This window comes from Ascidiella aspersa, chromosome 7 (assembly GCF_963924565.1).
Source record: "Ascidiella aspersa chromosome 7, kaAscAspe10.2, whole genome shotgun sequence".
Classification (NCBI taxonomy): domain Eukaryota; kingdom Metazoa; phylum Chordata; class Ascidiacea; order Phlebobranchia; family Ascidiidae; genus Ascidiella; species Ascidiella aspersa.
Window position 1 is genome coordinate 355914 of NC_139453.1, and position 22148 is coordinate 378061.

The 22148-nt window shown below is 37.2% G+C and overlaps 1 protein-coding gene across 1 annotated transcript in view; it reads right to left on the reverse strand.

The window, feature by feature from the left end:
• Positions 1-3187: 3187 nt before the first annotated feature.
• LOC146137164 (uncharacterized) overlaps positions 3188-22148 on the reverse strand; it is a 34877-nt gene continuing 15916 nt past the window's right edge. The window contains exons 8-25 of the mRNA XM_083393193.1: positions 19970-20051; positions 19403-19566; positions 18934-19016; positions 17560-17708; positions 16891-16973; positions 16351-16475; positions 15398-15560; positions 14791-14931; positions 14307-14400; positions 13162-13329; positions 12436-12529; positions 11866-12022; positions 11010-11567; positions 10284-10398; positions 7836-9853; positions 7281-7386; positions 5796-6911; positions 3188-5533 (exon numbers count right to left, since the gene is read on the reverse strand). Of these exons, the coding sequence (XP_083249319.1) occupies positions 4401-5533; positions 5796-6911; positions 7281-7386; positions 7836-9853; positions 10284-10398; positions 11010-11567; positions 11866-12022; positions 12436-12529; positions 13162-13329; positions 14307-14400; positions 14791-14931; positions 15398-15560; positions 16351-16475; positions 16891-16973; positions 17560-17708; positions 18934-19016; positions 19403-19566; positions 19970-20051 (6549 nt within the window). The 3' untranslated portion in view covers positions 3188-4400. The remainder of the gene's footprint in view (positions 5534-5795; positions 6912-7280; positions 7387-7835; positions 9854-10283; positions 10399-11009; positions 11568-11865; positions 12023-12435; positions 12530-13161; positions 13330-14306; positions 14401-14790; positions 14932-15397; positions 15561-16350; positions 16476-16890; positions 16974-17559; positions 17709-18933; positions 19017-19402; positions 19567-19969; positions 20052-22148) is intronic.

Consider the following 22148-nt stretch of genomic DNA (forward strand, 5'->3'; position numbering starts at 1 on the left):
CCATTTTATTGGTTGTTACGTATTTAAATAATTCTTATAAAACACTTCCTCTTCATAAACGTGGTCTTTTCGAAGATCAACATTTTGGATCTTAGGAATAGCCTACTGACATTCTGTAATACAAAAATGCCTAAGCAAGCTAAATCTAATGCCAGAAAACCGACGCACTTTTTATAATCCATAAAATAACTTGACTTTGCGACAAAATATTACGTTTAAATCTGAAATCGACAAAATATTATGTTTGGGTAACTGGCATCAATTCAAGGAAGAACTGTGGCCTCTACAAACAAGCAATTTCGTTAGGTTAAAATAAAGTTAAAATTTGATAAAAATAAAGTTAAAAAAATTTTTTTTAGGTTAAAATAAAAATGGCCCTAATTATTATAAATAATTGTATTTTGAGCTATATACTCAAATGTTTGTGCTGTGATGTCGAGTCTGCTACAACCATTGTGGCCTTAATAAGGCTCATTGTTTTTTTGAACTAGACTAGATTTGGTTATTTGAACGAACGGTCAATTTTTATGTATGTTCCATAAATTCTCTTTTCAAAGAAAAGTTAGTAGGCCTCCGAAGGAACTGGAAAATAACAAAATGTCATCTTTTTATGTATTTTGCGTTTTGTTGCTTGTATTTTACCAGAAAAATATTACTATTTGACTTTTATGCATGAGGTAATGTGTGATTATTTTTCTTCAATGTAAAGGTTCTACCGAAAAAATAAGGGAAACACCAAAGATCATTGGGACAAATTAAATTTACCCTTTTTGTTGTTGTTACTTTTGCTTAATATTCGAATTCAAAAAGTGGTGATAACATCATTAACGTAACAAAACCTTGCGTTGTACTTTTTGTCCTGTTTTTGGGCGGAATTGTCTTTATTTTAAGTAATGAAAAATTGACAGACCTGCATAAACAAACGACTGCTTTATTACGTAACAGTTGGACAATGGGGCAGCTGGAGCTCGTGGGGGAGATGCAGTCGAACTTGTGGACCTGCTGGGGTTAGGGTGAGAAGACGGACCTGCAGTGGACTTAAACCAAAGTGCCCAGGGAAGTCATTGACCACTCAAGCTTGTAATACTTCAAGGAGGTCTTGCCCTAGTAATCCCCGACTGTGTAAGTACCAATTGACAATTCGGTTGTTATACTTTTCTCTGCCCGACTTATTTTAATCTGATAAAATTGGAGAAAAAATTACTTTTGCTACATTTAAAATAAAAATTTTGCTCTCTTTAAAATTAAATTTTTTTGGCTCCCTTTAAAATTATTAAACTTCCATTTTTTCCTAAATTTAGCAAAATTAAATTCCCTTACGTTTAAAACAACTTACCACATTGAAAGTAAAAAACAAATATTTATACTACCTCCCCAAAACCTGTCCCGAGTTCCTTTAAAAGCCTAATTTTCTACAACTACAGTTTAAACTATATTTCTTTTTTTAGGTTTAAGTTCAAATTGTCTCCGCTTTGCTGCCGAATTACAATGAAGAAACTTTGCTGTTCATTGAATGTTTGCCTTGGACTCGGCAATAAACGCAAACCCTTACAGTCAATGAGCAAGGACACACATGAACACATAAGGCAGTATAAGCTTGGCAGTTTAGGCGAATCAAAAGGGAGGTTATTTCAGGTATTTGACTGCGATAACCCGGTTTCTAAGGCTTAAAGATTTTTTATTGTGAAAGGGGGCACCTTGGCTGGTAAACCTGTTGGTTTTATCGGTGCCTCCTGGCATATTAAATAATCTTTTGCTTTTGTTGTTGTATTAACGTTATTTCCCAAAATAATAAAAAAATTGAATTGATTCGCGTGTAAATTTTAACATGGGGGAGAAAATGTTTTTTCATAAAACAAATTCACAACTTTTTTTTACGAAATGTAAAAATTATAGAAATAAGAGGGGCTAATTATTTTCCTGGTTGACAATTTTTTTTTACAAGAAAAAATAGTAACGCATTAGGAGTTTAAAGAGATCTTTAAGTAAGATATTTGGCACTAGATTAAGGAAATGCAATATTTTGCTTAACTTAAACGCAAAGTACGAAACAAATGCTTTTAAGTCGAAAAAGTTGGCGAAAATTTTCCTTTATAGAGAGAAGTGCTCGTGGAAAGCAAATGTTCTAAATTTTATAAAATTAAGCCCGTGTGAAATGATTACAGTCTCACTTCACAAGAGTTGTCAGGGCCCTTGAGTATTTCCAACATATATAAATAAACCAACAGCTGAATGGCTAAAATCTGCATTTTTGGAAGACACGTCGCCAAACTAGCAAATGAAATCATATAGAATAGGTTTGTGACACTTTATTAGGGAACACTATCCAACTCGCGGATTTGAACTAAAAAAATTCAATAGGCTAAAAGTCACTACAAAGCGAATTAGTGTTGGTGAGATGGCAAGTAAGTTGAATATTACTAAAAAGCAGGAAGGCTAGTATTGTGAAAATACTTTAAATAACCAAAGTCCAAGTCAAGCCATCTGCAAAAAGCCTAAATTAAAGCCTAATCGTTTTTGGCAAAAAGCCCAGTAACGTGGATAAAACCAAAAAATATAAATTCTTAAAGATGCCAAACTTTATCCTTCGCAAGCATAAATCCAGAAACATTATCAAGGGACACTGTTTCGTGGAAAAATGAGACATACTGGCAGAAGTTATTTGTTTCATTGGTGCAGGCTAGTTGTTGAATTGCTTAGTTTGTAACATTTTGTAAACTGACCCACGCGATTCTTCGGTAGGAACCCGGTTGTGAACCACTGATCTACAATCTATACAACTGTTGCTATTAAAATACTAGAATGTATACAAAGTGTAGCTCTAGTTCCACATGACCTACTTGGCTAGTTTGCTCAACACTTGGTCAGAAACCTGCAGTTTGGAAGCCACTGATCAATGAGAATGCCGTAAGTACTTAAAATATATTAAAAAACTGGGCAACTTGAAGTTAAGTTCTGGCTGCTTTTTTAAAACAGGGCTCGGTAAATGTTATTTGGGGGAATCAATCTATTTATTGTGTGTTTGTTTAGAAGCACTAAAATTGACCAATAATGTCGTGCTGTAACTGGTGTCTAGATCAGGTTAAAAAAAATTGAATCGTTCATTTTTATGAAACAGAATTACTCACAACAAGATTGCTAATGATTTAGTAGGAACTCTGAAGTGACTTGTAAAAAATCGGTATAAAAGCAAGTGAGCTAAATCGACTTGGGATTCATTTAATCAAAATACGATGCGGATACCAATATATATACACTGTAAAACAAAAAACGAGACGATGTGTCGCCCCCAACACGAATAAAAAAGTTGCGCTACTTGAACCAATGTGAAAATACAAGCCGCCGGTAAATTTCAAACGCACAAAAAATGTACAAATAAGTTGATTTTGTGCAATTTTGAATGACTTTCGTACTTTTGTGAAGCACAAAAGATTTCTTTGAGCAAAAAATGCACAAACAAGGACAAAATTTTCACCGGATCTCGTTTTTTGTGTGAGTTTTTTTGTACATTTCAGGGCAGTGTACGTTGTCCGCCATGAGCGGTAGAGAGTCGAGAAAAAGAACGGTGAAAATTGAAAGAAACGAAACGCTAAGGTAAAGAATTAGCACAAGAACATGAACTTCGACGGTTGTAGACACCTTCTAGTAAAACAAAAGTCTGAAATCGTTCGAACAAAGCCAAGCAAATGTGGTTTGTCTGTAAGACTCAAAGCAGTGCTTCCTCAAACTGGGATGGGCCATTAAGTTAAGGGACCTGCGAAACTTCTTCCAATACATCGACTGGTAAAGTTGGCTAAAACACATTCTTTTAATTCAGTTTCCATACTTTTAAAGCATTTGACAGTTTGTGTACAGTGAGAAATTTGTAATATCGGATCGGAGCCGATACCCGATAGCAAGTGGTGGTATCGTTACTCGCCTGATAGAAAACAAATGTAGGAATTTTAGTCATGATTTGTCATCAACGCAGTGATTTCTGCCTTAAAAGTTGAATTTATCAAAAACTAGTGGTGAAAATAATTGGAAGTAACGAAATGTAAGCGCTGAAGCAAGTTTTGTATGTAATAATAACCCAGAAAAAATTACCTTTGAAAGTATGGGACACGGCTAACACAGATTTAACGTTAAGAGTAATTATTGTACCGCGTTGAACAGTCGGTCAGGTGGAAGTTGGAGAACCACTGATTTAAGGAACAAATTTCTCGAAAACTTTCAACCAACACGAAATAAACAGCAATTGACGTCTTTATGTGAGAGAACAAACGACACCTTGTGACTAAACAAGTGAAAATTCACAGAAAACGCAGCTTTTTTTCGACAATATTTTATATTTTGGTCAAGATTTAAGGAGCAAGTTGAGATAAGAAGTGACACTTGATTGAAAGTGGGTAAAAATGTTGCTACCTGTGGGGAAACGAGTTGTTGTAGCCGCCCTGGTTCGTGTAGCCGGGGTAAGTGGGGCCACTGTAGTAGGGGTGCAAATTAGGGGGTCGGGGGTGCATTTCATGGGTGGGGAAGGGGGGACGCACCCCCAGCCCCTCGTACCCCGACCCCTGTTCGTAGGGGTCTCTGCCCCCCCAAGTTTGTCTGTTTGGGTTCATCAACATGGAGTTGTGGGGGGTGTTTTGGGGGTAATTACCCCCACTGGGGTGAGTGAACTTTTGTGACGTGTATTGTCGCTCCAGTTGACAATGGGGCGCTTGCGTGGAATACCCTGGGTAAGTCCCAAATGCCCCAGGGGGCCACGATTGTTCGTAAGTGGGGTAGCTGGGATTATGTCGGGGAAAATGTTGGACGCCTTGCTCCCAGTTGTACGGGTATTCACCACTAGCTAGGGTATTCACCCTGGCGTAGGGGTCCTTGTTGCCATAGTAACCGTCCCTGGGGCGGTCCACCATCCCCGCAGGGGGAGTCGAGGGGTGAGGCTTCTCCATCGAGGGGATTACCGGGGGTTGTACGCTGGCCGGGCGCTCAGGGACCCCGGTATATCGGGGGCGGCGCAGGTGGGTCTGGGGTGTTGGGAAAGCCCCCTTCCCTAGGGGGGCCCGGTGGGTCGCTGAGGGGCTTTCAACCGAGATCTGTCGCGTCAGCTTCTGCAGCTTCATCAGCGAGCTAGGGGCTGTGTGGGGGGGCGAGGGGACAGGGGGGTGCCGGGGTTCCACATTCCCCCCAAACCCCTCCTCGGCGCGCGGGAACCCACATTGGGGGGTTGTTGGGGTTTTGCTGACGGAGGGGGAGCGCTGCTGTTGAACCATGCAAGGCATCAGGTTCAAGTTCTGCGGGGGGTGCAGGGGGTCCCCCACGGCGCAGCTGGGGCGGCTTTGTTGCGTCATATTGGTGTTTTGTTGCGTCATATTGGGAGAGGAGAGGTTGTTGTAAGATCCTGCGGAGTTTAGTTGTTGTCTCGCCTGGGGAAATGATGGTTCCGGGCTCATCAGGGTCTGCTGGGGCACCACGCTCGGTTTAGGGGGTGTCCCTTGGGTCGAAGACACCCCCAAACTTGGGGGAGACGAAAGGTACTCGCTGCCGTGACCTGGAAATTAATTTGTGTTAACTTTTCATCTGTTTTTTTCTGATTCGACTAACTATTGAAGTTAAAGAGAAAAGAGAATATTTTTCTACGAAAAGAACTGACAAATAAACGATTGTTTATTAAAGTTCTTAAATGTCAATTTTGTCTCAGTTTTAAGAAACGATGATATTTAATCTATTCTAAGTGAAGTAAGGTTAGAAAACGGTTCCATCGAGGTCAAATGATCAGCAAAAACGACGTTATTGGTTGATTCAAAACTCACCAGAATCAATACTTGGCGGGAAGTTTGCCTGCAGATGTTGTTGTACCCCCACAGACATGGGTCCAGCCCCCAGGGGAATTCCCGCTTGTTCAGGGGTGAATGTTGCCGAGGCTGTTGTTGTTATCGTGTTGTGGTCACAACTTCCAGGGTTCAAGCTTTCAGGCGAGGTGTAAGGACTGCAGCTGTTGTTACTCAGGGTCTCGTACCCACTGGTGGAACCGGAACCCCCTGGCGCCGGGGGGTACGCGGGGTGTCCCTGGGGGTGCTGGGACCCCTGGGGGTGCACCTGAACCACTGAGGCGTGACAAGCCGGGGCGGCCATTGTTGTTTGTGAAACCTGCTGCGCGTAACTTGGTTTGGGTGACGTCATAACCGCTTGATTGTTTTCGTCTATGACGTCATGCTGGGGTGGAGGGGGTTGCGACCCCATGCACGAAGCGTTGTACATCCGCTGGGTGTCGCTTTCGTAGAGCGGTTGCTGTAGGTTACCGTTGTCCTGGTAACCGCCGCTTTGTTGCTGGCACTGAAAGGCGAGCTCTGATTGGTAGGTTTGAATCTGGAGCGGCTCGTTATTGGTCGACACGAACTCGCCGCTGTAGGGCGCCTCGTTGAAGTTGCATTGCTGTGGTGCGGTTGCTAGGGGCTGGGAGGCCGTTGCTAGGGGCTGAGAGGTGGTTCCTAGGGGTAACTCGCTCTGAGGATCGAATCCTTGCATCTCACCCATATTGGAGGGGAATTCCCCGCTGGAATGCAAGGCAGAGGATTCGAGAAACTTTTCTTCTGTGATCGTCCTTTCCATCGATTCATCCGGGGATTGTGCTGTGTCATCCTGACTCAGCATCGGTTGTTCTGCGCCACGAGTCAGCAGTTTTTCACCACCTTCATCGTAAGTCAGCATTATTTCATCTTGATTTTCGTTATTCGGTTGGTTTTGTGCCTCGTCATTATCATTCAGCAGATTTTGCTCTACGTCATTGGACGCAGTTTGTGCCTCGTCATCGTGACTCAGCATCTCTTGAGCGTCGTCATGGCGATCCAAGCGGATGAGAGGTGGGTCGATCGGATGAGGGGAAGGTTGTTCTTCGAGAATTGCTGCTCCAGAGTAATCCGCTGTTACTATGGCGAAAGAAGAAGTAGATTAAAAAAAAGCTCGATTGTAGAAAGTTGGAAGGGTTGTAATTCGTAAAATAGCTACAATAAAGCTTACGCCACTTGTGTTTTTAGGAACCGAAAACTTTGAGAAGTTTTGTTACTTTTCAAAATTATACAGACTTTAACAAAAAGTTTTTTAACGCTGCTGAAGTAAGAGGCTAAAAGTTGAGGCAAACTTTGAGACACTCGTCCAGGCCACAAACACTCGTGTTCCCACATGTTATTACCGCATGTTTGATATGGCTCCCATACATAGCAGCATTGTACATATGTATTTGTGGATGTTTATGTGGTGCTTGTAATGTAGACAGTAGAATTGCACTTATCACTTACCAAGTGGCGATGCGGCGTCCAGTTGTGTGATGGAAGCAACTGCTGCGTTGATCTCATTTTCCTCTTCAGCTCTTGTCGAACATTGTTGGGGCTTCCACGCAGAAGTCTGGCATTAAACAATGTTTTATCATCAAAAAGTTCATGCAACAGTATTATGTGCGGCATGGTTTTTCGCACAACACACTGGAAATTAAGTAAGTAACCTAATTTAGGTAATTTGCGTTATGGAAAGAAAACTTGCATTTACAGTCGGTGGTGTTATATGAAAAAAAAAACTATAACGAACGATTAAAAAATCTTGTCACTAATAAATATAAGACCGATAATTAAAATCAAAGACCAGTTGCACTTACAGACATGAAAGTTTATAAAGATTCTGATTTTAATCAAACAGATTAAAACTAAATAAATGTTAATAAAAAATGTTGATTGCATTTAAGGTTTTTGTAAGACTTAGGTAAAGTCAAATCTATATCACTTAAATCTAAATCGTAGAACTCAAATAGAGTAAAATACCGCTGCAGTTTCCTGCAAACAACAGATCCCACAATTCACCTCGGGTGTTGTTCTTGTGTCCTCCTCATCCCGAGCATCTCTGCTCCCATCGAGATCCATCGCTGAAGGTGAATTGTTCTCAAGGGCGGATGAAGGTCGAATCCCGCTCATGGTCGGAAACACCGTTGTCATGGCAACATCGTCGTCCATCGCCAGCGAGTTTGCGGATGACGGGGTTTGGTTCGCGTCGGGACTCTTCCGGCCCCAGCAGTCCTGCGATGTTGCGCAACTATCAGAAGCCCACGTCGGGAGGGTAGGGTCGGCATGGCAACGCAGAGCGCTCTTGCCGTCTTTTTTGTCGGCGAAGTTTTCGTTGGAGTCGGAATCTTCGCAGCTTTCTGACAACTGGGTACGTTCCGGTTCGACTGAAACTTCTGTTTTTGGAGTTCGCTCTTCGGGACTCTTTGGTTCCTCCTGGTGGTGGGGCGAGTTAGGAGCGCTGGAGAGCGTTTGTTCCGCTGCCGCATCCTCGGTGTGCGTTGTGTGGTAACCGACGCTCGTTCTACGAACCGTCAACTTTATCTTCTCACGAACTTCCTCAACTTTCTTTGACTTCTTCTTAACCTTTATCTTCTCCGAAACACCGCTCGGATCTTTCGGGGGGTATTTTCGAGGCCTCCCGCGACCCCGTTTGACCCCTAGTCTCTCCCGAACAGGACCTGTGGCCCCCACATCCTCTTGTTTCTCCGATGATTGAGAAGAAGTTTTCATTAACCGCTTTGTTTTCTCGCTCCCCCTCCATTGCTGGTTTGTGGAGGATAAATCTTCTCCGACGTCGCGAAGTTCGTTTTGTTCCTCGTCAGATGAATTGTCGCACGATGACTCAGCAGAAGAGCAACTCGATGACTCAGCTTCTGAGGAGGAACTTGAAGAAATGTCGATGTCTTCGTCGTTGATTTGGTTCATATCCCTGTAGGTTGTGAGCGACGGTGATTGCCAATTTATCGCCGCTTTAACTTTCTTGTTCTGGCCGAGAGCGTTTGTGTTTGCCGCTTTGAAGGACATGTCCTTGAAACGACCTTCGTGCGCCAGCGTGAACGAGTTGTGGCTTGATTGCGCAACATTTGAAGACCCGCTGCTGACGTTAGCGATCCAGGGTTGCGCGAAAGCGACTGTTCCTTCAGCTTTTGGCTTATTGTTGCTCACTGCTTCATTCTGAATGTGGGGGCTTTGAGCTAAAAAAGATTCCTTTACATCCGAGGATTCAGCTCTTTGTTCATCCACCTCCTGTGGAGGACTCTGATCCTCCAGGGAGTTGGGAGCTGTTTCGAGTTCAGGAGGAAAGTTGATGCGGGGTCTTCCTCTCGGACGCTTCTTCTCGAGCGTTTCTCTCCGCGGAGTCCGAGTCGACAACAAACAGCTTGCGACGAAGTTGTCGCTTGCGATTGCGCTTCGACGTCGCTGTTTCGGCTCCGACCCCGGCGATATGAGCGCGCTTTGTTTGCGCTTCGTTTCAGGAGAGGTGAGCTGCTGTTTGAGCGGAGATTTTGTCGGCGATATCGTCACACTCGCGACCACAACGTGCTTCGAGTCGATCAGCGCATTGCTCAAACTTTTCATCTCCGTCGATGACTTGCTCGCAGTGATGTTTATGTTGTTGTTGTTCGAACTTGACGCACTTGATTCGTTCGCAACCAAAAAAGTCGGCTTTGGTTGAAAGAAGCGGTCCATTGTTGTTTGTTTCGGCTTTTTTGTGTCAACTTTTGTCGTTACTTCTTTAAGTTTTTCGGCAACAAGCTCGCTTATTTTTGGCTGATTGTTATGTTTTGCTACTGCACCTCCAGTTACGCGACGCAGCACCGAGACAAAGGTCTTCTTTATTTTGCGCTTCTTCGTTCCCCACTGGTATCCCTTCGATTTTCGCCGACGTCGCTTTCGCATTTGGGAGAGGGCGGCAAAGTTTTCGGGGGAGCAACTTTCGGGGGGTTCCGGAACATCTTCGATCGAGTTCGTGTCAATCTGACTCATCTCGGAACTCATTGTGTCTGATGCCTCTAGTGGCGGGTGTTTTAAGTCTTCTGAAAAGTTAATTTTCCGATTAAAACGCTGGATTTTATCGAAACCTGAGCTAGATTTGTCAATTCAGGTTTCATGTTCAATAAAACTATGATTTCGCCCTAAACAGCTCAATGTTTGCCTTTAATTCAAAGCTTTTTACAAGCTGTTGTTTCTAACAGACCGTCATGGGCCACAATCGAATACAACAGCTGGTCAACAAATTTCAGTCGTTGAAATGCTGTTTATTAGATTATAACACACTTTATTTTTTAAAGAACGGTTAGTTTAGTTAGATATTACTCATGTTAGTTGATCCTAATTATTCATGCATTTAAATCCGGTCAAATATAGAAAATATCCTAGTACAGATAAACTGGGATATATGATAAAAAGTGCAATATCAGAAGAGTAACTTTTTAATGTCGTACTTCAAGCAGTTGTGCAACTCACCGTCTTTATCGTTTTCTTCTTCTGACTCAGACGAGAAGTGAGGTCCCCCCATCCTCCAACCATTACCCCGGGTCGGTTTCTCACTATCACTCGTGTCAAGCTTGTCCGATGAATTCTGTCAAATAAAACAAGTTTGCATTACTGTGTGGAAACACCATTCCCATACTACGCAACTTGTAGCTTTCCACATTCTGTTTAACACATGCATTCTAGAAATTATTGCTTGAGTAGTAATTATAGCGACAACCCTTACAGGTTTATATATAATTCAGAATACATTAGGTTATTATAAATTTGCCCAAATTTAAAGTTGTAAATGTTACTTATCAATACGAAAAAACAGTATTGTATAGTGATTAGAAAACTGTTTTTGCAGGATTGTTAGATCAAAAATCTTAAAGTAGGTAATTTAGTAAACCAATTCCTAAAATTCACTCTCTCCTTTTATATGTAAAATGGCCACTATGTGGTTTCAATAACTCTTTTGTTGCACTAAGTAAAATAAAAAAAAATACATTAAAGAGTAAAAATTGTTTTCCCAGAACCACTACCTTTTGTTAAAAAGGAAAAATAGTATTTGTATTAGTGAAAGTGAAAAGGAGACAAAACTTAGTGAAGTTAAAAACTAGGAATGTTCAAAATTTGTATAAAAAAACACCAAGAATATTTTCAGCACAAAAAATAACAATTACATTCAATAAATCAACAAACTTTAGCAAAACTTACGTCAATGAATTTCTTCTTTTTCTTTTTCTTCTTCACTTTTCCCCAAGGGTAACCTTTGACCTTTCTTCTCCGTTTCTTCCTCGAGTTTAAACTTCCGGGGCTCGACCCCTCCTCAGGCCCCTCCGGTTCCATCAGCCCAATGCCCGGGTTCTTTCGGGGCCGGCCCCGTTTCCTCTGCACCACACTAGAGGGCGGTAGAAAGCCTTTTGAGATGTCGTCGTTTGTGATAGGTCGATCCTGGTTTGAATCTGATAAATCCTGCATTGTGATTGGCTCATCTTGATTTGAAGGTTTTAAATCCATGGTTGTGATTGGTTGGTTTAAAATCGTCTTTTCCGCTTCCGAAAGAGTGGGAAGATTTTCTTTCGCTTCCACCGAGTCATGGTTTGAATCGTTTGCTTCGGTCGACAACGTCACTTGGATGTTCTCAATGTCGGAAGAGTTGTGCGACTCGACGGATGCGCTTTCTTGTTTGTTTGTCGCGCTGAGGTTTAGTCGGGATGTCGGGGCAAGCGGGGGTCGCTTCTCGGGGGTCGTAGAGGGTGAACGCAGCCCAGACTGGAAGATAAATTTACGTTTATACCACACGGTTGTCACACAGTTATGTGAATTAAATTCAAAGATATTCAAAACTTATAAAGAAAAATTATATCTTTTAAACAATCTAAAATTGGAACCTCAGTGATATGTTTTGAGTAAAATTCGTAAACAAAACAGTATAAGCGCCATGCTCAATATAATATCAATGAATTTGAATATTTCTATGACACTTTCTTAATTCATGTTGCACAAACAATTAAAATGACATTTTAAGACTTTTGGAAAAACATAGTCTTTCAACTTTTTAGCAACTTGCCTCATCGCTTAGAAAACTTGTCGAAGCGACAAGCGGAGTCCATCTTAAACAATCAGGGTCAAGGGTCGGTCTTGAGGGTCTCGTGGGGTCATTGCGCATACCTTCACGCTTGTTCATGTACTCCGACAGAACTTGACGCTTGCGGGACAAGTTGAATCTGGGTGAAAATTAAAAATTTACATTATATTATTAAGAAAAAAAAAACAAAAAAACAGTTTCAGATATATTTTAAGAAAAATCAAAATACCAATTTGTATCTCTGGTAAAAGTCAACTGAAACAACATTTTTTAATTTAAAACAGAAAGTTAATATCTTTGGTAAATGCTTAAAAATGCCAGATGTAGTTAAACCAAGAAATACAGCCTGCAGATGTTGATAATATTTGTGAAAAAGTCAAAAAGTTTGACCTGTGCACAATCAATCAACAGCTTCCAGGTTTTATTACAAAATGAACTGAAATTCACTACGGCCAGTTTTATTTTCCAAAACAATTATTAAAAGGCGAACAAAAGGTGAAAAATCACCAAAAATATATTTCAGAATTAAAAGAAGCTTTTGTGTTGACTCACTTAAACTGCTGGGGGGAGTTTTCGTCTTTTGACTTGAGGACTTTGATCATTCCGAGAGATTGCAGCGCGCTGGCGACATCATGTGGACAAATACCTAAGCAGGGGAAAGTATTTATAAGAATATTAAGCGGAAATTATATTATTGAAAAAATGTTAAACAACCAAGGGTATTAAAGAGTGGTTTTACTATAGTTTTTCAGATAGATGAATATAACAAATAACTACTTGTCAGTAACATTTTTATTATTAAAGCTAAGCATTACTTGATGTTGAAACGGTCAGAAATCACCTGCTGAGCTAAATATTAAAACCTACAACTATTGGGCCTCAAATGACCGAACAAGGAATTACAAAGGCTTTATGATTCAGTTATTATTTAGTGTTTGGTATCGATTATGTTCAGATCAAACAAAGCATTTTTCTGTGAGTAAAATTTTTAAAAAGTTGATCTCCATTATGCAAGTTTCCTCTTATAAAGAAATATTATAAATACAACAATGTACCAACAAAAATACTAATGTATTATGCAAACAAAAATACTTTATATTAAAATAAGGCAAAATATATCAACTGGGAGTTAAAATACCATGGCTTTTTTTATGTTTTTTTCCTGCATTTTATTAACGTTTGTTTGTGAATGATATAGACACACCAGTTGCTCGTTTGTTAATAATATAAATATTACACACCAGTTGCTTGTTTGTTAATAATATAAATATTACACACCAGTTGCTTTGCTGATATCTCGGAGAGAGATGAGTTTAGTTTGTGTTCTTGTTGAAAGGAACTCGAGGAGAGCGGATTTCCAGTATGCGTTGTAGGAAACTTGACCCAGGTCAGAAAGTGGTTTCTCTGGTGAGCCAGCCTGGCCCTCCTTACGCGACAACAAGTAGCCTGCGCAAATATATATTTTTAACAAGTTACCTGAACTTAAGTATATGCATTTTATATTAGGCAGTTTTATAATAATTTTAAATAAATAAAAAAGTAAAATATAAAAAAATATTTATTTTTACAAGCCTTTATCAGGTGGTTATATACATATTGTTTAACTAGTGACTTGCAAATAATGACATGCACTTTTTACCAGATGTTTTTTTTAGAAAGCTGTAAAACACATTTAATAAAACAATGTTTCTTGAAATTTTTATAATATTTAAAAAAAGGTTAAATGTAAAAAAGTTTTAATTTTTACAAGCCTTTATTATCCTTTATAAATACACAATGTTTTTTTAAGGCCAAGTTTTTATAAAGATTTCATTTATGCTTTTAGTTCACAGTATTTGAAATAAAACCATAACAATGTACATCCTATGCAGGGTGTCACACAGAGCACAACGCTATACCGATAAAAATAAACAAAACCGTCAGACACTTATTGTCTTATTGTCACAACATTATAAGTTAAGTATTAAACGCATTCTGATATGAAGAAATAATTGTTTTAAGATATATATATATATATGTATTAGCATTGTTAATTTGCAAACCTTATCGTAACATCTTGGTTGCCATATTATGAAACAAAATTGATTCTAAGACTTTTCAAATGGAATTTAAACGTTTAAAAAAACCTAAAATAAGGTGGCTTGATGTTATTTTAATATATTTCAAAAGCAGAATAAATGCCGTGGTCAACACCATTAAAAAATTTAACGTCACTTTTAAAAACACATAACTTAAGCTTGACATAAAATAAATTCAAAATTTTTTTATTAACTTTTAAAAAATCGTAATGTATTTTAAAGACTCTTGAATGTGTAAATCAATTTAAAGACAATTGGTCAAAACTTTTATAGATTCCAAGGCTTTGTGGTAACCCTAACCACAAAAACAACAAATGTACAAAAATTACAAATGTGTGAACTTACTGAAATCGATGAGAAACCTGCCATAACCCTGCCTCTGATATTGTGGCATCGTCATAATGCAAGAAACATTGTATTTCTGCTGACAGTGCTTCTCCTAAACAATAAGTGCCAGATTTAGATTTTTAAAACACAACTTATAAAATATTTTTACAAAATTTAACTTAAAAAAGCAATCAACTAAGATTTCACTGCAATGTCTTTCATCTAATAAAGTGCAATTTTAATATGAAGGCAATGACAAATACTTTTATCTCATGTATGTTAATCAACAAAATCTTGTCAAAACCTAACTTTTTAAAATGTAAGAAACGAAATCTTAAAAAAGAAGGTTTTTAGTTTTATTTAATAAACCATTTTTTTGAAGAAATATTTTTTTAAACTATCTTTTATTAAATTTTTCTGTTTATTTAAAAAATGTGAAAGCAAAACCTGTTTAAGCCAAGAATTCACTCATATTTTTTAATTTAAAAGAACAATCACCCACCTTTGAAAAATATCCAATCAGGTGGCAGCCCTTGCTGTCGTTGATTGTGAGGCAATAAAAGGAGAATGGTTCGACGTCGTAATACAAGGTTTTGTGGTCGAGGAACAACTTGGCGAGGAGACACAAGTTCTGGCAGTAGATCTACAAACAAAAGACGATTAAACAACAATAAAAAGTGGCAACATTGGAATACTCAGAAAGGGTCAAGGTGATTTGGCAACATGTATTAAATCTACATTTTGTTATAACACGCTTAGGAATCTCAGGAAAATTCAGCCTTTTAAAACACTGGAATTATTATTTAATAATTGGAATAAAATGAATGACTGCACAAATGTTATTAATTCAAGAAAAAACATTTAAGATTTGTAATTAGACACACCAAATTTGTAAGTCTACTTGAAAACAGATTAGACAAACATTATAATTATTATTAAATCCATTAAACTAGAATAAATACTGAGCAGACACAAAAACTCAACAAAACTGTATTTTTTCAATATGTTTAAATATTTATTATTGTTTTACCGTTTTCATGTGTAGACTTTCTAAGCATTAATTTTAATAAAAAAATACTGTGAGGAAATGAATATAGTAAAAGGTTTACCTTGCTAACGTTGCCATCAACTTCGAACACAGATAGATTGTTCGAGCGATATATCTCGTTAGCTGGGGGGTGGAACCACTGGCACTTCTTGGCGTGCCGATGCAGAATCGCTCGTGACTTCATGTACTTCAGGCAGAACTCACACAAGTACAACCTCTTCAATCTGAACAAACAACAAGTTTGAATTATCATAGTAAAAACAAGACCTTAACCAGTGTTTCAAAACCCATTTGTCGCAACCAAAAAATTAATTTGGATATCGCTGATTGCAAAAGTGTCGAACACGGTTAGATTATTAGGGTTAGATCTGAGCAAGATTTGTCAAAATGTAAGAAAAAATTCGGAAGCAACACAAAGAAATGTATCAGCTAAGTAAAAAGTTATTTCTGCATTTGCCTTTTGTTTTGTTTGCTCACAAAAAGTTCAGCGAAGAGAGTTAAGTCACTAAAGGTACACTGTTCACAATAAAATGACAAAAGGTTAAAAACCACTGCTTTACATTTAGGCAAACATGAGAGATCAATATTAATAATTATAAATCAAAGTTACATATTCAATTGTTTTTGCAGTCGTTCTCAACTTGGATCCATTGGTCCGTGAGAAGGTTTATAAGGGTTTGTGTGACACATTTTATAGGCTGATGAATTATATTAGTCATAAGAGTATTTTTTCAAATGAAATTTATCAATAATAAACCTTTTTTGTGCAGTGAGTCATGAGAGTATTAAAAGTAATTATAATACTGTAAATTTTAGTTTCCCTGTTTTTACATTAAAGTGGGCTGCCATTATTTTAAGGAAGCATAAGGAATCTGCAAGGTGAAGAAATTTGAGAATCACTGTTATATATTGTTCGTGTGACTTACAGACATTAAAAAATGTTTTTTTAATTTGGGTTGCTGAGGCAGCTAAAAGCATCACAGAAGCTAGTTTACAAACCAATGAAGAGGTTACCTTGCATACTCCTGTGGGTATGGCGACGAGTACCACGTCTCAATCGAATACTTCCCAAACTCAATGTTCTCGGGGCAACGGGCCGCAGATGGGTCAGGGTTCTTTCCCTCAACAACCCCCGTCCTCTGGGGGGTAAAATGACATCATTGATGAAAATATTATATTTAGACTGTTTATTAAAAACGGACCTGAACAAAGCATAATTAATTTCAATAAAAACTAACAGAAATATTTCTAAAAGATTACAAATAATGATTTATGCGTTGTTTTTATAATCTGTCTAAATATCATTTGGCTTGAAAGCAAGAATCTCTCTTTTACATTAATTAGACATTTCGCACAGAAAAGTATTTCAGAAAATGAAACGTTGTTGAGTTTATGGACAAAACAGTTTCCAATATTTTGGCTTTTAAATGGAATTTGTTCTAGTTATTACTCTACAACAACCACTTAAGGAACTTGATTAAATGTGTTTGTTCTGTACACTTTATTTTGTTAAATCACTAAATTAACAGTAAAACTGGAAAATTTGATTCAAACCTGTAATGATTCTTCCCGTGCCCTGAAAAACATGTTTTCGTCGACTTCTGTGATGTTCGCTTTGCAAGATTTCTTGGCAGGGTCTGAAATAAAAAAGACTTCTTCAAATTCTAATCCCAACATATTATTCATGGTTGCTTAATGTATCACAAGTTTCTCTAAATTGCCCATACAATTGAAATAACCACTTATGCTTATACTGTCAAATACAAAGTACCACTTTACTGTGGAATAATAGTATTGCTCTAAATAGGGAAGTCCAATATATGTTTTAATACAATACCAATATATGGCCGATATTTTGAGCAAACTATTACAATCTGATATTATAGATATTATCAGCCATCCCTACGTAGCACTGAATATGTGATTAACACTTCAAGAAAGAAAAAAAATAAATGCCAACCTCAATTCCTGATCAGGAACAGCACAATATTTAAGCAAAGCTTGTAATGTAGGTCAGAAACTTTTTTATAGGCTTTAAAAAATGAAATTCATTCGAACTAAAATATACTAACGATGCCCTTGCTGGCGAAATATATATATATTTTAACAAAAAGTGTCTGACAAAAATTACGAGCTTTGCAAGAGTATTTGTCTATCAGACATCCCTAATGCTCAATTTAACACAAAATAATCATGGTTGAAAGTTTCTTGTCTAGCACCAACCTGTAGTTTTGTCGTTAATGTTTTCCTCGTCCTCGTTTGCGCTGGTACAATCGCTAGCGGTCACGCCTGATTGCTTCATGATCATCAGCTGCGTTGTTCGAGCTTGTGAGGTCATAGTTTTGCGCCCCCCCATCGAAGGGGTGAAAAACCTGCAGGGGAGAAGAAATCGTTTATCAGGATGTAAACCAAATTAATCAACAGATAACTGACATAATTCATGAAAAAGAGTTCAAATTTATAAAACAACAAACTTAGGGATGGGGAAGCAACAAAATGTGTGGATTGCATGAATTTGTTGCATATCATTTCACAAACCGAATATGGTTTGAATGCGCTGAAAAATGTGCATAGGGAAACACTGGGCTTCATTGTAAGGCTTTGTTTGTTTGTTTGTTAATAAACCGCAAAATGTGTCAAAGCCGCATTGGTGAATATTTGTACACAAGCATTTAGAATTGTAAATGTTGTGTTGTGTACGTAATAAAAATTAAGTCCCGGCCAGAATAAAAAGGCATGGCACAAAGTTGCCTGTTCCATAGCACAACAAAACATTGCTTACCGTTTGTAAATTTAGTATGTTTTCTGGTTTTGTAGAATTTAAGTTTAACAGCAATAGCTTTGTTTAATTAATGGTATATGTTCTATTAGAAATGTTGTCAGTAGCATTTTGATTAAGTTAGCTCGTAAAAATTCCAAAGTGTATAATATTTATTTATTAAAAGAGCAGTTTATAAAATATTTGCTTTGTATTGATGTATGACAAAGAGGTCAGCAAAGCTGTGATATATCTAAAAATATTGATGAAACAACTTTATCACTGTTTTGGGAATTTGCGGGCTTGATAAATTTTGTGGATAATTTTACCAAGCACAGATAATTCTACACTTCACATTATTCTGTGGATTTTGTTAATGATTGATATCGCATGTTCTTGTGTAAATACAAGAAGTAAGATGCCAATGTTAGCTGCTCATGTAATGTTGGGGATTGACTGTGCATCAAATATAATATCCGAATAATATCAATATGTTGCAATATCAGCACCATGTGTAAGCAAAGATTACCGCTAAATTTTGCAATATTAACACTTTTTGCATTTTTTTTTAAATCGCGTAACAAAAATAATAAGACATTTGTTATCTAGGCATAGAATAAACACTTCACAAAACAAATAGTTTTTTTTTTTTGGTAACTGTTAATGTGTTTTTTACTAATAAGCGGTATAGTGTTGATTCCAGTGTACTTTGCTTTATTCTCAATTAGCCTTTTTCTTCATTACAATAAAATTTCAATTACTTCAATAATGTCAAAGCAAAGATATATAACACAGAAAAATAAACATGTGAATTTAGAAACAGTTTCAACACCACATACTTTGTCATTCCATCGATAAGTCCTTTTGGTTTCTTGTCGAAAGGAACTTGTAGAAAATGTTGCCCGGATTCCGACAATACTTCCTGCGGTTGTTCACCCACAGCCCCGTTCTTCATAGATCCTAAAAAAGCAGAAGGGTTAAACAATGCAGGTTTAATGCATTTGGTTGTTCAACTGCTATGATGAGCAATAATGTTTCTGGCCTAGGTAATCAATCAATTACTCATCCAACATATAAAAAAATAGAGAAATATACAGGAAATGTAAACTCTTGATTATAAAACAACCAAACTTAGTTCAATACAAGCCTTACAAGACAAGACAATCTTACTATTCAAACACATTTTATTAGATATACATTTCTGTTTATTTAAAGTAAAATTCTTTTGAATTGCTCAGTTGTATTTATGGGAATGAATGATTTTTCCTAGAAAGGTACAAATATACACTTGTAGATTATTATCCACACATCACTTTGCTTACCAGTGGATCTTGGGGGTGTGGTCCCTGGGGCCAACAATCGTCGCTGGGCATGTGGGGGTCTTCCTGGCCCCCTGGAAGGGAGTTTCCCATGTTCAAGGTCCCTCTTCTTGTGGACGTCGGAAGTTTTACACAACTCGCACACAAATGTGCCTGAGAAGAAAAAGAAAGATTAAGATAAGTAAAACAAGTTTTCAAGAGTGCAAAATGCTGCTGGGTATCAAACATATTTGTAAAATTTTTAAAATCCAAGTTGTTTTTGAAAGAATATTGAATAAAAAATACAAAATTTGGCCATGGAGAAAATATGTCAATAACTAAATTATTATAAAACAAATAAAAAAAGTGGCATAAGGTGCAAAAATCACTGTTTTTAACATTTGGTCTAGTTTACAAACCAAATTAGTAATCAAAGTTATAATAATTAACCAATATAAAGCTTTAATTAGTCAAGTTGGGTAACTAAAAAAATGAACCACAAAAAGAAATATAATCTTGCCAAGAAAGGAAAACCATTTTAAAGTAAAACCAAATAAAAAGTGATATTTCCAGCTACCTTTAGGCATCTTGGTGAGAGGTGGTGTGCAGCATTCCATGTGGATTCCACGATCGCAGGAATCACAGAACAACAAATTGTCCTGGAAGAATGAATAAGTGATATTACCAAGGTATTTAGACAAATGTTGATTTGTTACTACAAATGCGAACCCTGTAGCAAAGGATAAAAAAAGAGTCAGTTGGCCCTGGAGGTTTACGAAATTTATAAGATAATGTTGAAAAGGTTTTTTGTTTACTGTTTTTATCAAATAATTACATTTTCAACTTTTAATAAATGTTGTGCGAAAAATGTAAATTCTAATTTTGTTTTACTAATTTGAATTAGAGGGTGATAGTAGTACTAGGTCAACTGCGATTTAGAGTTGTTTTAAATAAATTAAGAATGATAGTTAGCAAAAAATGATCCATTAGAAAAAATACAAAGTTCCAGTTACGGAAAAACTTCTATGTTTTGTACAAAAATAGCTTTAACACTATTACAAAAAGTGTTTAAAAGTATCGCCAAAACAAGGATTTATTTCTAGGCGAAAGGTTTCAGGCCTAGTGGTGTCTCAATTGGAAAGAAGAGTTAAAATTGTGCGACCAAAGTGGAAAAGAGAAGGCACCAGCACAAAAAGACACAATGGTGCCAAGTGCCAAGTGAATATCGCTGAGCACTCTGTGTTAGCTCGATCAACGACAGCTCTTGATGTTACATTCCTCAGCTGCGATGAACCCTGACTAAGTGCGATGTAGCGCGACCAAAAGTCTGTGGAGGGTTGAAGTGTTTGTGACCTCACTATGGGTCTGGGGTGTGAGAAAACAGCACTTGGTACATTGAACTATCAAGAAGTTAAAACTAATTGGAAAAATATTTTCGGCACCATAAAAAATTAAAACGGTAGTAATGCAATTTAATTGCACTGATCTATTAAAAAAATTCCAAAACTATTAAAAACAGTTTTTAGTTTAAATGGCCTTTCTTGTTTTGTAGTAATAAAACTTATATTTTTTTCAGAAATAAAATTTTTATCAAGTTTCTTGAAATTTTGTTTATTTTTTTGCATATTTAATTGATAAAACTGAGCGCAACTAACATTATTTCATCCTCTGATCAATATTTGGGAAAACAATATTGTTTTACTTGCAACGCAAAAAACCTTTTGTTATATCCTTTCCAAGTAAAAGTCAGGATGCAATAAAACACAAAACAAACATTCCTCCGATGTTTAGCGAGCAGATTGAAGAAATGCTCTAAATATAATGATGCTTAATGCAAAAGAACATTATTTAGGATGCTTTCTTGTTGAATACATTTCTGTTAACTACATAAAAAAGCATAGTATTTCTTTTATTATATTAATAAATTTAAAAAATCAAATTTATGTTTAGAGATGACCACCTTTTTAACAAAAGTCAAGTGCTTCTCAGGCAAATTTTACACAAACTTTTAAATCATGTGTGAAAGTTAATTTTGGCCAAGTTAAGGGAATGCATTTGGGAATTTTCGCCAGTTATCTATTTGTTTGGGAATTTTCGCCGGTTATATCTATACAACAATAAAGTATTTGGAAGTAAATAAAGCTTCCAGTGGCTCACAGCAACCTCACAAAATCAATAGTTAGAAGTTTCTTGAACAAACAGAGAGAGGTGTTGGTGACACAGCAACGCAAATAATGTCAGGGTGGTTACAGTGATTCATAGGCTGGTGACAGGGCCGCGTAAATATACAAGTGAGCTTCAAGGATATAAATAAAACTAAACTACCAAGAAGTTCAAGTTTGAAAGGGAATATATAAGTTACCAACCTGAGGTTGAGGTAAAACATTTAAAACAAAAATAAATTTGTACTGTTGTTTACAATACCTTGGGCATTTACCTTGTTCGATACAATGGCAAATTTAGTTACAATCAAAACACAATAAATCTTTAGTGGGGTTTAGTTTGGATTATAATAAAATCTGCTTAGGACTTGTGTTTTAGGTTTAGAGTTGTTTTGGTAAATAAACCAGAAATATTCTTTTAAATAAATGCTCCAGCCAGATTTCACCCAACATTAACATTCAGTAAAAAAATAGACAAAAATGAAGACAAAAATAAACAAACATGCTTTAATTTAAGTTCAGAAAACCGTTCGAATATAACCAACAACGACGCCCGAAAAGTCACGCTTAAACATCCTGGCACACATAAAACAA